This window comes from Halichoerus grypus, chromosome 13 (genome assembly GCF_964656455.1).
Source record: "Halichoerus grypus chromosome 13, mHalGry1.hap1.1, whole genome shotgun sequence".
Classification (NCBI taxonomy): domain Eukaryota; kingdom Metazoa; phylum Chordata; class Mammalia; order Carnivora; family Phocidae; genus Halichoerus; species Halichoerus grypus.
The window spans coordinates 25,726,045-25,739,513 of NC_135724.1; the positions used below are offsets into that span (position 1 = coordinate 25,726,045).

The following is a 13,469-nucleotide window of genomic DNA, read 5'->3' on the forward strand; positions in this document are numbered from 1 at the left end:
AAGAGGTGCAGGGAGGAGGGGGCCCCGAAAGAGGGTTCACGGCGGGGGAGGAAGGAGCACGCACGCTGACATCTGGGCTTGGACCTCTGGTGGGACCCCAGAGATGGCACACTGGTGTCCAAATACAAGATCTGCACAGAAAGGGAAGGAGCAGGGTTTACCAAGCATCCATTTCATAATATGGCAGGCTCTGCACTGGAGGGAGGGACGGCTGGAAGTCCAGCTCATGCCAGCGGGTGTTCAAAGACACAGAGGTGACCAGAGCGTGGCCCACTAGGGGAACAGCATATCCATGTGGTGTGTGGGGGCAGTACTCCGGGGAGGGGGGCGAGCAAGTAGACGGGTGATCTTTTTTTCCCAGCTTCATTGAGATATAAGTGACATACAACATAGAAGGTTAAGGTCTACAATGTTATGATACCACAGTAACGTGGTGGTGCGCACATTGACACATCCATCACCTCAGATGGTTACATTTTGTGTGTGTGTGGCAAGAACACTTCAGATCTACTCTCCTAGCAGCTTTCGAGTATACAATGCAGAATTGTTAACTATAGTCACCGGGGCTCCCCCGAACTTACTCATTTAGTAACTGGAAGGGTTAGCTTGTAAGGGCCTTGCAAGCCATGCCAAGGAGTAAGTTAGCACATCGGCCATCAGACAGGGGCAGCCTCAGGAGAATTTTAGTGGGACCACCAGACCTCCAGTCCCAAATGGAAGTGACCAAGAGCTCAGCTCCTGAAATTCAAGCTAGAACACTTTCCAACTAAACTTATGCCCCTACACAAACAAATCAGATTCGTGAGGAAGCGGGTGTAGAAGAGCCATAATATATGAAGCCAACTAGCTAGAAGGAGATTCAGTATAAGCCTATTCCCCAGATGCAAACACTCACAGAACACCAGAGGCCAAAATGGTGCGGCCCAGCCCCCCATTTTAGAGGTCAGGAAACTGAGGCCCAGGGCACTTAAGGGCCTAGTCCAGTTCTTGCAGCGTGCCTGGCCTTGGGCCTGGCTCTCCCAATGCACCTGCACATTATATCCACATGCACAGGTCGTCACAGGAATGAGGAGGAGGTGTGACCTTAGAAAGCCATTCCCTCTCTGTCCTTGCCTTCCTTATCTTGAGAGTTAAGGGGTTGAATGAAATCAGTATTTTCAAAGTCCCAGCAAATAATGCAGGTGACCCAGCCCACTGACTCAGACTGTGAATCAGAACATATTAATGTGATCCCGGTAGACTAGATGATCTCTAAATTTTATCATGGGCTTTGCAGCTCTACTAAGCCTCCCCACTGCTCCCACGAAACAAAAGTCACCATTTGGGACAGCGGGCTCCTGCCCAGGGCTGAGCTCCTCCCACGCATGCCCCAGTCTTCTGGCCCCAGAGGCAGAAAGCTGGCTACAAATGCTCTGATTGTTCTGGTCTGCACTTCCTGCCCTGATAGGCCACGGGCCGGGAGTCCCCTGTTTGGAAATCTACCTTTCTCAACCTCAGAATAGTTTGCAAAGAAACCATACCCCAGCTGGCTCCCCAGGCCTCCTTGCCCCTCATGGCTGGATACGTTTGGGAAAGCTGCTTGACTTCACTGAGCCTCAGCTCATCCTCTAAGTGAGGAAATTATTCTAGGTACGTTGAATCTAGTTCATACGAACCCAGATTCTCTCATCAGTCCTAGATAATAGGAACTGATGTGTGGCCCTTGATTCATTTCTGCACAGAGAGGTTAAGTACCTTGCTTAAGGTCACACAGCAAGTTAGTGGTGGGTCCGCAGCTGCAGCAGGGACTCCCAGACCCCTAATGGCAGCCCCATCCCTACATCACAACTTGTCTCTGCATAACAACCTTCCAGGGTCATTGAAATGGTGTATTCATCTGCCCATAGCAGGTGCTCAATAAAAAGAAGTGATAGTCACCTTCTCAGCACTTCTTGCACACTTCAGTTAAGTGCTGTTAAAATGTGCCTTATTTTGGATGCTCTAATGAAAAGCTTGGGAGAAGTGATAGATATTTATAGTAGGCCCTGAATATCTGAAGATTTACCATTTGCATTGTCCATTATTTGAGGGTGACCCTCAACATCAATACTATTAATTTTGTGCAACAGTGACTTTGAAAAATATCCACCTTACCAGGTCATGGAAGGATTAAATGAGGTAATATACTTAAAGGCCCAGTGCTGACTCTGCACCGAACCCTCCACCAGGCCCTGGGGAGGACACAAGTCCTACAGCCAATGACCAGCTAGCTTCGGCACTTCCCTGAGAGCCTTGGTGAATGGGTGGAATCCCAAGACTTATCCCTCACGACTAAATTGGCATTTAGCTCTTGAGGTATAAATGGTACCATGCACCCCACTCCTAAAATGGTGAAGAACGAGGCCTGAATTCTAGGTTCAGCTCTGCCATTACTCCTCTGGGTGACCTTGGTGAGTTTCCCTCCAGGGACCCCAGTTTTCCCTCCAGCAAAGGTGATTCTTCAGGTGGTGCATGGACTAGCAGCAGCGGCAGTTGCAACTTGTTAAGAATGCAAATTCTCTGCCCCCGCCCCACCCTCCCAAATCAGAATCTCTGGGAGTGGGGCCCAGAGTGCTGCTTCATCAAGCCCTGAGGGCCCTTCTTATGCAGGGTCAAGTTTGAGACCCACTAGCCCAGATGCTCGCTAAGACGGCTTCCTGTTCAAACCCCCAATCGGCCGGATGAAATGTGGGTTATAGATACCATAAGGGCAGCATGCTGGCTGGGGAAGGGAACATGGGATGTCACAGCAGGGTGCTACGCAGCCTGGGCGCAGCGGGTGGGTTGTGGGAGGGGAAGGGACAGGGAGTGGGGACAAGAGGAGGGTCTGGTGTGTGGAGACATCTGCCAGCTTCAGACAGCAGCAGTCACCTCCTTCTCCCTGCCTGTCCCGCTTCCCACCCCCATCTCTATCTCCCAGGTGCCCTTGTGCCTTCCTGCTGGGAGCACAGGTGGAAGGGGTGGCTCTGTCCTCCCTGGTCCTCCTCCCCTGGTCCCTGCCAGTGTACAGGAGAATGTCCTTTTCTCTCCTGCCCCACCCGTGGGGAACCAGTCCAAAAATGAGAGCCAGTGAGACCTCTAGCGGCCGGGAGACACGAGGAGACCGGGACCTGCTCCTGTGGTCCTGGGATTATATTGAGCATGGTTTAAATCTGGCCATTTTAGGGCGGATGCCTGGGCTCCTCATCTGCTCTGACCTCAAACCCGAGCCAAAAATTACAGGCAGATGCTCCACCCGAGCCACACCTGCGGGTAGGATGTACGAGGACACGGAGCTTGTTGGCCTGCCAGGCCTGGCTGGGGAAGGCTCCAGAAGGACCGTGAGACGAGTTCTTACAGCCCACCTGACTGCACTTCAGCCAGGCTGGAAGGCTCCGTTAGCCGGCTTGTGCAGCACTCAGTCTTTAGGAAGACAACCCTGTGATGTCAGTTTTCTTTTCAAGATCACCAGGAGGTGTACTGAATCTATTTGACACAAACCCAGATTCTCTCCATCAGCCCTGGATAATAGGAACTAATGTCTAATGCTAAATTCAGCTCAGTGCAGAGATGTTAAGTAACTTGCCCACCGTCATTCAGCATGTTAGTGGTGGGTCTGCAGCTGGAGCAGGGGCTCCCGAACCCCAATGGGAGCCCCACCTTTACACCATACCTTCCCTCTGAATAATAGCACTTAAATCCTGAAAAGCTTTGCCCTAGATTAGGCTACATTCTTGTCGCACCTGGCTCTTTTGTAAACCCTGGGATTCTCTGCAGACAAAGAGGAGAGCCCACAGCTTGGGATAAGAAACCACAGTGCAGGAGACTTGAACAAGGTGTGCCCGGCTTCCGTAGCCTCCCAGATTAGTGCTGAGGACAGAGAGCTCAACAGCCCAGGGGCCAGGATGGGAGCTGGGGCTCTGGGCAAAAGCGCAGGACCAATAGGAGGGAGAACTGTTGCTTGGAGACAGTGGGCATGAAATTAAGGTGCGACCCAGTATCAGAGGTTGTCACACCATGCAGGGGCGAAGGACAGACTGCTGGCTTGTGGGGAGAAGTGTCCCCAGGGAGCCCATTTTCCAGTCTGAGACAAGCCTCTGATAGGGAGGAGCTTCATGATTCTGAGCGAATGAGTAAACCGAGTTTCGGGAGTGAAGGAGGCCTTTCCAGACACTGCTCCTTCTCCAGCCCTCTAATCCACGTGAGTAGCCCCACCTGTTTGGAGCGAGGCAGGGGGTGCAAGGAAATCCCAGCGTGGGTCCCCTTTCTGGACTTGGACACCACAGCCGCAGCCAGCTCTAGCAGGTTCTGGAGTAAGGGGGAAGAGGCTTAGGGGTGGCTCCTGGCGTTCAGTAAGGGGACTGACTCCAGGCTCTGCATTGCAGGCAGGACAAACTGAAGATCCACATGCGGAAGCACACGGGGGAGCGGCCCTACCTGTGCATCCACTGCAACGCCAAGTTCGTGCACAACTACGACCTCAAGAACCACATGCGCATCCACACGGGCGTGCGGCCCTACCAGTGCGAGTTCTGCTACAAGAGCTTCACGCGCTCCGACCACCTGCACCGCCACATCAAGCGCCAGAGCTGCCGCATGGCCCGGCCCCGGCGCGGCCGCAAGCCCGCCGCCTGGAGGGCCGCCAGCCTGCTCTTCGGGCCCGGCGGCCCGGCGCCCGAGAAGGCGGCCTTCGTGATGCCGCCCGCGCTGGGCGAGGTGGACGGCCACCTGGGCGGGGCGGCCGTGTGCCTCCCGGGCCCCAGCCCCGCCAAGCACTTCCTGGCGGCGCCCAAGGGCGCGCTGAGCCTGCAGGAGCTCGAGCGGCAGTTCGAGGAGACGCAGATGAAGCTGTTCGGGCGCGCGCAGCTGGAGGCCGAGAGGAACGCGGGGGGCCTGTTGGCCTTCGCGCTGGCCGAGAACGTGGCGGCCGCGCGGCCCTACTTCCCGCTGCCCGACCCGTGGGCCGCCGGCCTGGCGGGCCTCCCGGGGCTCGCCGGCCTCAACCACGTGGCCTCCATGTCTGAAGCCAACAACTAGGCTGGTCCTCGTCGACCCCAGTCAGGCGGCCCTGTCCCCTCTCCCACCAGGCCTCCCCTGCCCCACCCAGTGGGTCTGAACTTTTTCTTTGAAACACAAAGGAAACATGAAAAAATATTATCAGCAACAGTGGTATTTCCCAGGCCTCCTATGGCCTCCTGCCTCCCTTTTGAAGGTGTCTGAGATGGACATCTCCTCCCAAAGGGCCTGGAGCCCGAGGCCTGGCCTCCACCTGTCTGTCGCTCTGGCTGTCACACAGAAACTCACAGGGGCCTGTGCCACAGAGGAGGCCACCCCCTGGGTGCCCAGGAGCACTTTGGAGCTGTGTGGGGCTAGATGGAGGAAGGGAGCTTGGCCAGAGGCACACGGGATGGAGCAGGGCTGAGGCCTACCCATAGGGCTTGGGGCACGCATCCTCACCTAGCTGCAGCCCTATGGCAGAGTCTCTACTGACCCGTCTCTGCTGGGTCATTTTTCTAGTCTCCAGCCATCCTGGAATCCTTATGGGAAATGCCCTATTGAGAGGGAGGGCTCCTGGAATCCGGGCCCATTTTTCCCTCACTGTGCTGTAAACTCGGACAGGTCAGTCCTCTCTCCCCTGCTACAAAGGGGGGCTGCTAATTTAGTTTCCCCTCCCAAACCCACCCACACACATACACACATCTACACACCTGTCCCTCCACAAAGAATTCGTGAGAAGGTGGGAGCTTTGCACTCCTAAAGTCCTATTGAAAACATCTGTCTTACCGGATTTGGTTTAATTACGTCCCCCTCTATGTTAGCACAGGTGAGAAATGTGGCCAAACTAGACAGGGGTGACAGAGAAGAGCTGAGGTGTGGCTTGTCCACAGGCAGCTTTGGGGAACTCCAGGTACTCCCCACCTCTCCAGGCAGGCAGGCCACTGTGTCAGGGCCCTGGGGATGACTCTTTAAGCATTTACCCCACCTCCACACACCTCCTCCAGGGCTGTACAAAGTCTCTTGGGACCCCTGGGGCCAATACAGAAGGGATGGGAGCCACCTCTTAACACCTGATGACTGCCCCCCTCTACCCTGATTCCTGGAAACAGACAAAACACCTGGTTACCGAGGGTTGATGTTTGTTGTAGGTTTCTAGGGGCTTTGGTATCTCTGGGGATTGCCCCCTTTACTGTATTTGAGCACCCTCAACCCCCCCCATCCCTTGGGGAGGAAGCTGGGGTGTTTGACTTCCCTTGGTGGTGGGAAACAGAATCTTGGCTCCATTATGGGTTTGAAGGGCTCTGGGAGTTAGGGCTGCACGCACACTCTCCCTGGTTCCTGAGTTTGTAGCAAGTTCTGAGAAGGAAGACCGTTTTGCTGGCCCAGCGCCTTCCTGTTCTTCTCTCCCCTTTCCTGCCCCTGTCCCCCTTCTCCTGCTGAGTTGGCCTTTGTTTCTCAGCAGCCCCGACAGTGGGAGGGTTCATCTGCATGGATTACCCAGGGCCTGTGTCCCCAATCCAGGAGCTGTGGACACGAGACTTCGGCTCTTCTTATCGCCTTGGCTTCTGCCTGAGCAAACACAAAAAACAAAAAGGCCAGAGAAGACCACAGACTCTGTCCCCCTCGCAGCTTCCCAGAAGAGAACCCTGACTCCTCACTCCCCCAAATGCCATTCCAATCAGAGGGAACTGCTTCTGACACCCTTTTGTCTTCAGATGCCATCTTCCTGGGCAGCCACCTCTTAGATTCCCAGCTCCGTTTCTGACACTCGCTTCTGGGACCCATCCACCGACATCCCCATGCTTCCCCCCCATCAGCCAAGGGATTGGGGCTGACCCAAACTTTAGAAGAAAACAAGGAAAAATGAACAAATTGGAATCCAGTGGTGTTGGGGCTTTTGTTTTTATTTTGTAAAGGTAATGACTTCTTATAAACTCAGTTTTTCAGACGACTCGTTACTTCTTTTTGTTTTCTCTCGGCTGCAGTTTGGAGTCATACATTGTAAAATATCCAAAGATCTTGAGTACTGTATGTTGGAGAAGAACCTGACGCAAATGGGTTGTGGGGGGCAGGGGTGCTTGTGTTTTGTTTCTTTTGTTTTTCTTTTTTTTTTTTCCTTTTCTTTTTTTCCTTTGGTGTTTCAATTTCCCTGTCTGTGGGAAAACTTTGGAATTTTTTCCTATTTATAACTTTTTTTTTCAATGTGAATTCTTTATGTAACATGACACAACAGAGTTTGCCTTAGTGATTCAAAGGACAATCTTCCATAACTTTGGTCGCACGCCGCACCCCGCCGAGAAGAACTCTCAGCTAATTTTCTGGCCTATTTATTAAACAGTATGAATTGACTTGATTAAATTATTGAGAGTTGCACTTCTGTGAGAGGTGACCAGCAACAAGTCAATGGCTAGGTGTTCACCGCAAAAAGGATTTGACGAGCCGGTGTCACGGGCTTACGATAATGTCCAAGACATCTTTGCAAAAAACACAAACCTTTGACCCCTACACTTGAAGGCCAGGGTGGCGAGGAGCTATGCTTATTCAGTTTCCTGGTTCAGGCTGACTTCCTCGTTCCAGTGCTCCTTTCAGGTGTCAGGGGTGGTTCCGCGGTGGGGACGCCAGAGCTGAACTCAGCGTCTCCTACCTTTCAGACGCGTGAGGCACTGTGCGATCACAAGCTTTGGGGCATCCGCGAGCCCGAGGGCAAACTTGTGCGTGTGCGCGTGCGCGCGCCTATGCGCAGGCGCAGGCGCAGGCGCAGCCTGTGGCGTGAGCCCCCGGAAGTCGCGGGCTTGCAGACCCCTTTAACAGCGCCAGGCCGCTGAGTTCCCCACCGTGGCGTCCACGGCGGCCTCCCTGTGCACTTACCTTCTCTCGTTTCCTGGCAATGGAGCCCGACTTCTCTTCCCTTCTCACCACAGCCTCTTTCCCAGGGAACACGAGATCCTCAAAGAGGTAAGCATGGCCGTTGAACGGGGTCGACTTTACTCAGAACCCAGAGCGCGGACTTTCTGAGTAAAACTGTTCTTCGAGCTGTGTTTTCTGGATAACCCAGGGTTCCCCAGAGCCCCTTTCCTGCTTGCAATCCCCTTTCTTGCCATGGTCAGCATTCTTTTTTTCTTTTTTTTTTAATATTTTATTTATTGGGGCGCCTGGGTGGCTCAGTCGTTAAGCGTCTGCCTTTGGCTCAGGTCATGGTCCCAGGGTCCTGGGCTCGAGCCCCGCATTGGGCTCCCTGCTCAGCGGAAAGCCTGCTTCTCCCTCTCCCACTCCCACCCTGCTTGTGTTCCCTCTCTCGCTGTGTCTCTCTCTCTCTGTCAAATAAATAAACAAAATCTTAAAAAAAAAAAAAAGATTTTATTTATTTATTTGTCAGAGAGAGAGAGAGCACAAGCAGGGGGAGCGGCAGGCAGAGGAGAAGCAGGCTTCCCGCTGAGCAGGGAGCCCGATGCGGGGCTCGATCCCAGGACCCTGGGATCATGACCTGAGCCGAAGGCAGACGCTTAGCCGACTGAGCCACCCAGGTGTCCCATGGTCAGCATCCTTATAAACCAAATGCAGCATTTCTCCGTACAGAGGAAAGAACAAATGTGGGTTTCCAGACTCCTCCGCACAGTGTGTCCTCAGGCTAATCCCTTCCCTACTCTGGTCCTCACGTTGCTCACCTCTAATAACAAAGGGGAGTAAGTACACCAGAGCGTCTCCCAAGTTTTCCACCCAAATGCCTTTCAGCAGTGGGGGTCAGTCACTTGGGGAATGGGGACTGAACTCTAAAAAAATTGCCTGAAGCACCCTTCTCATAGTGTAAAATTCTGCAGTTGCGGGTTGTGGCTTCGAAATTCGTGCATCTACATTCTATCACATAATATATATGCATTTGTCTTAATATAAAAATATCATCTTGAACTACTTACCAGTTACATTATTTGTCTTCCCTCCCCCACCCCCAGAATCTTCTAGTAAAGTCAGAACGTTCCCCAGCTACCCTGTAGCTTTGAGAGGCTCAAGCTCATGGCTGAGGGCTTTGGGGGTCAGCACAGCCCAGTGCAAGAAATATGAGGCCAGGTACTCATCAAGATTTCACTCAGCTCAGGTATCCTAGGCTCACTGGGTCCTCAGTCTGGGAGTCTATGTCCACTGAAGGCTGTAGGTAAACACGGAGGAGAGGTAGGGAATGGGTCCAATACGCCTTGACCCCTGCGGGCTCCTAAACCCATGTGAGTAAAATCTCTGCTAGTCCTGGCCAGGTGGATATTCCGTGGAGCCCTGCCAGGCGTGGCCCGCTCCCTCCGGCCCCAAGGTGCTAAGGGAGCTGGGGTGCTGACAGCAAAGGAACCTCCAGCATGGGGGGGGCAGGGGGGAGGGAAATGTGGGAGAACGAGGCCATTGAGGACAGAGAGCCAAGTGCATCTTAATCTGGAGAGGAAGTCTTAAGGGATACATGAGAACGGACCTTGGAACTTCTAAAGCTCCGTCAGGTAGAGGGAGGATTTTACCAAAAGTCTGGCCAACTCAAACCCATAGGAGAGAGATTCCAGGAGGTAGCTGGATGTCCGAGCAAAGGAAGGTAGCTTCTAACATCTACAGTTGTCCCAAAGAGGAGCGAGGTCCCTTGTGAGGCATTGAGCTCCCGGTTAGTGGAAGGGTTCAACACAGCCTTTCAGGAATGCCAGAGACGAGAGTCCTGTACAGAAGGAGGTCTGTCCCTTGGGTCCTCTCCATCTGATTTGTGGAAGGGTGAATATATATCCTCGTGTGACTGTGGAAGGAGGACTATGCCAGGGAGAGGGGGTGACAAGTGAAAAAGATGAGCTGGGACAAGTTCACAAAACCCAGCTTGGTGGCCCAGGGCCGCCTGCCCTCCCCCCACCCCCAGCCCTTGTCCTGTGACCTACAGCAACTTTGGGCCAGAGAAATGGGACTCTGTGTCAAGGAGGCCCTGACTTATTTTGAGACCCTGATTATGTGACAGAAGAGTATCGAACCAACACCAATTAAGACTGTCTCTCACCCTAGGCCTTTCTCTGCCCCCAGGACCTGCCCTTACAGAACAAAGGTCTCCACTTGCGGGGCTGCAGAGGCCCAGGCCACGTCCTGGCAGACCTCTTCCCAGACCCCATTCCTCTTGTCCTGGGAAGGAGGAATCTCTTGTCACCTCTTCCTCTCTGAGGGCCTCCCGAGCTTACTGCAGAGTGGACAGGTGGGCATTTCCAGAAACAGGCACAGCTGTGTGTTCCCCCGTGTGCACTTTCCCTTCTGAAAGCCACATGAAGTTAGGGCTTCATAAGGGAAAGAGAAAGAACAGGGCCTCATGGCCACAGGCTCCCTCATCAGAAAAGTCAGGAGGTCCTATAGGAGGGAAAATGCCACCTGCATGCAGAGGGTCAGAGACCCCTCCAGGGACCTGGGACAAATTCTGGAATTGAAGATGTTTACATCCAGTGGCCTCCTCCCCAACACCCCAACCCCTGTGTCGCCCTGCCCCCTTCTCCTGGTGCCCCTTCCTACCCCAGTTGCCCTTCAGGATGTGGCCACTCTGTCTTCTCTTGCCTCCCCTCTGTTTACACCCTGATGGGAGCTGCCAAGGGTGAACATGACTCACAGGCTCCCTCTCCCGGCCTCTGCAGACCCCTGCTCCTCGTTCAGGGTGGAAAGGGTTAGGGTTAGGGCCCCAGAGCAAAGCCACACCAGGCTTCAGGCAGCCAACACGGGTGGCTGATTGGAATGGACAGCCTGGAAATCACGCCAGGGGGCAGTTACCAGTCTGTCTGGACCTCCCACCCCCCCACCTCTCCCCTACCCTGCTGAGGGGTGCAGGAGTAGAGGGGGATGCTGGAAGCCAGCAAATAGCCTCTTTCCCTCCTTTCAGCTTTGAAGCACTGAGAACTGAGTCAAACATGCATTTCCAGCAATTGATGGGGAGAAGATTCCCTGGGGAGGCTTTGCTCATTTTTCCCTCCTTACCACATCCTGGGCAGGGGCTGTGTGACCTTGAGGAACAGAGCCTACATGGTCTAAACCAAAAACTCTGGCCCCGAAATGGACTGACAAATAAGGACAAAACATCTCAAATCTGGACAATCCTGGAAAGCCTGGAAACTGATCACTTGATCTGCAGCCAGACATGCACCCGCGCGCGCATACACGTGCACACACGCACATGCACGCACACACGTACACACACAGACTCATCAGACAAATGATACACAGGCTGATGTCATCCCTCCTTGTAACAATAGGAGACACGGCAGCACGTGGACAAGACCCAGCAAGGCCGCTTTCCCTACAAGCCTCCCTGCCGGAATATTTATAATGCACTCTCTCATCTTTATCCTTGTGATTCCTCTGTTTAACCATGAACTTTGACCCTGACAATAAATGAAAAATAATAAACAAAGAGGTTTCTGGAAGAAGGAAGGAAGATAGAGTGAATCAGACCCTTTCCCGTGTTCCTCTAAAAATTAATACATTAAGTGCAAACCCTCTGAGTAACATGAAGTGCTTTATGTTTTCTCAGAGGACTCTTATATCAATTGGTCAACTGGGTTTTAACCCTAGGAGGCGCATATCCTTATCCCTGTCTGTATCAGTTGAGATAATTAGTCAAACACCAGAACCCATATCCAGGCAGATTAAGTAGAAAAGGCATTTATTAAAGGAAATAAGTCTTTTGCAGAATCTCCACCAGGGCCCAAGAGTCAGGCTTGCCTAGTCCCCAAGATCAGTTGTGCAGGTTGCGTACTGCACAACACCGCCACTTTTGAAGAGGCACTGTTCACACCCTAGACAGATCTGTATATTTGTTGTAAGAGACACTAGATTTGTATATCATAGTCATTTTCCAGCAGATGGCAGTAAAGTGTACTGAAAGGGTGCCCCTGTCAAATTTGCACCAAGTCCATGGCCTGGAGGCCAGGAAGCCAGAAACAACTCCAAGCCACCCTGTGCCACGTTGCTCCCACAGAGGTCTCTGCTAGGCAGAGACCCCACGGCTCCCCCTACTGATGCCAGGCCCAAGACACTGGAGCTCCCCCCTGTGGCCCGCTCTCCACCACCATCCTCCCAGAAAAAACGGACCCCACACATCTGGGCTTCCTCACCTTGCTCTGACATCTGGGGCTGGTGCATCCGACAGCTAGAGCTCACGGCCCGCGCCTCAGCCTCATTGCAGGCCGCCACCGAAAGTCAGCCTCTGGCTTCCACCTTGACAAGGAGGGATTCGTGATGCGAATTCTCAAACAGAAAAAGAGTCCCAATAATGTGGGGTGGCCTCAAAAGAGATCATTTATCCAAGCAGTATTCTGCAGATGAGCCCAAAGTGGCCAAACGGTGAGGACGAGGCGGCAGGCCCGCGAGCTGTGGCCGAGCCAGGGCTAGAGCCAGGACGTGCTGACTCCTGGCCACTGCCCCACGCTTTCCCCTCAGAAGCTGAGGCCCAGAATGAGCTGAGGACCACCCGGAACAGAAGTTTAGACAGAGCTCGTGCTGGCTGGTCTCCTCCTGCCGCCTCAGGGCCCAGCAGCTCTGGTAAATCCGCATTCAGAGCTTCCCCCGCCCCACGCCTGTGGGACACACAAGTCTGCCATCCCAGATAGCAAGCTTCGCCAGCCTGGCTCCTCCTTGTCCCCGCTCTTCCTCCCTACCGGGACCCAGAACTTGAACCCACATTCCCCCGCCAGTGCTGACATTCAGCCTCGTGCTCAGCCTCCCTCCTCAAAATGGGCTTTTCTAATTTAATAGGCACGGGGGCAGAGCCCGAGTGTGTGTTTTAATGAAAATGGCTTTTTATTTTGCCATTTCAACATCATTCCTATAGGAATGGCATTCTGAAATGCAGAAATGCATTTCCATTTCCTAATGGCTGGGATTACCCACGTAGGTGGGCCTTTGTGGGATGGGGTGGGGGAGGGATAGCAGTTGGGGGAGGAGGGGGGTGGCCTAGCGAGAAAGAACGGAGCAAAATGTGCCAGGCAAACGGGCTCAACTACCCGCCTCCCTCCTCCAGACGGAGCTGCCAGTGGCTGCAAAGGATTGCGAAGTCTCCCTCCAGTCTGCATTCAGCCCGGCCTCTGCCCTGGGGCGCTGGCACACTGACCCGGGGCTTCTGTCCGCACTGGAGTCCCCGAGTCACTGAGCACCCTTGCTCCGTGCAGCAGAAAGGAGACCCGGTGACATGTACTCAGAGGGCTCTCACGGGGCTGGAGGAGGCTCGTGCAACACCAGCCCCTTCGGCCACTGAGTAGGTGCTCAGTCAGCATCAGTTTCCTGTCTTCTTTCCTCTCTGCTCCCTCAGTAACATTTAAAATAATTATGCTTCCTTATGTTATTTACCGTTTTCCTTTTTTTTGCTTTTCTTCCTCCAATGGAAAAGGAAGGAGGGAAGGGGAGAGGGGGAAAGAAAGCGAGGGACGGAGGAGGGCGTCAGCACACATGACTTACCCCCATGATTATCTGAGTTGTTGTTTTGGATAATC

At 53.5% G+C, this 13,469-nt stretch overlaps 1 protein-coding gene across 3 annotated transcripts in view; it reads left to right on the top strand.

The window, feature by feature from the left end:
- The window catches only part of ZBTB7C (zinc finger and BTB domain containing 7C), a 341,604-nt gene extending 334,658 nt beyond the window's left edge, over positions 1-6,946 (top strand). For all 3 annotated transcript variants that reach the window (XM_036078174.2, XM_078060366.1, XM_036078176.2), the window contains one exon: positions 4,383-6,946. In XM_036078174.2, coding sequence (XP_035934067.1) covers positions 4,383-5,034 — 652 coding nt within the window. In that variant the 3' untranslated portion in view covers positions 5,035-6,946. The remainder of the gene's footprint in view (positions 1-4,382) is intronic.
- The last annotated feature ends 6,523 nt before the right edge of the window (positions 6,947-13,469 follow it).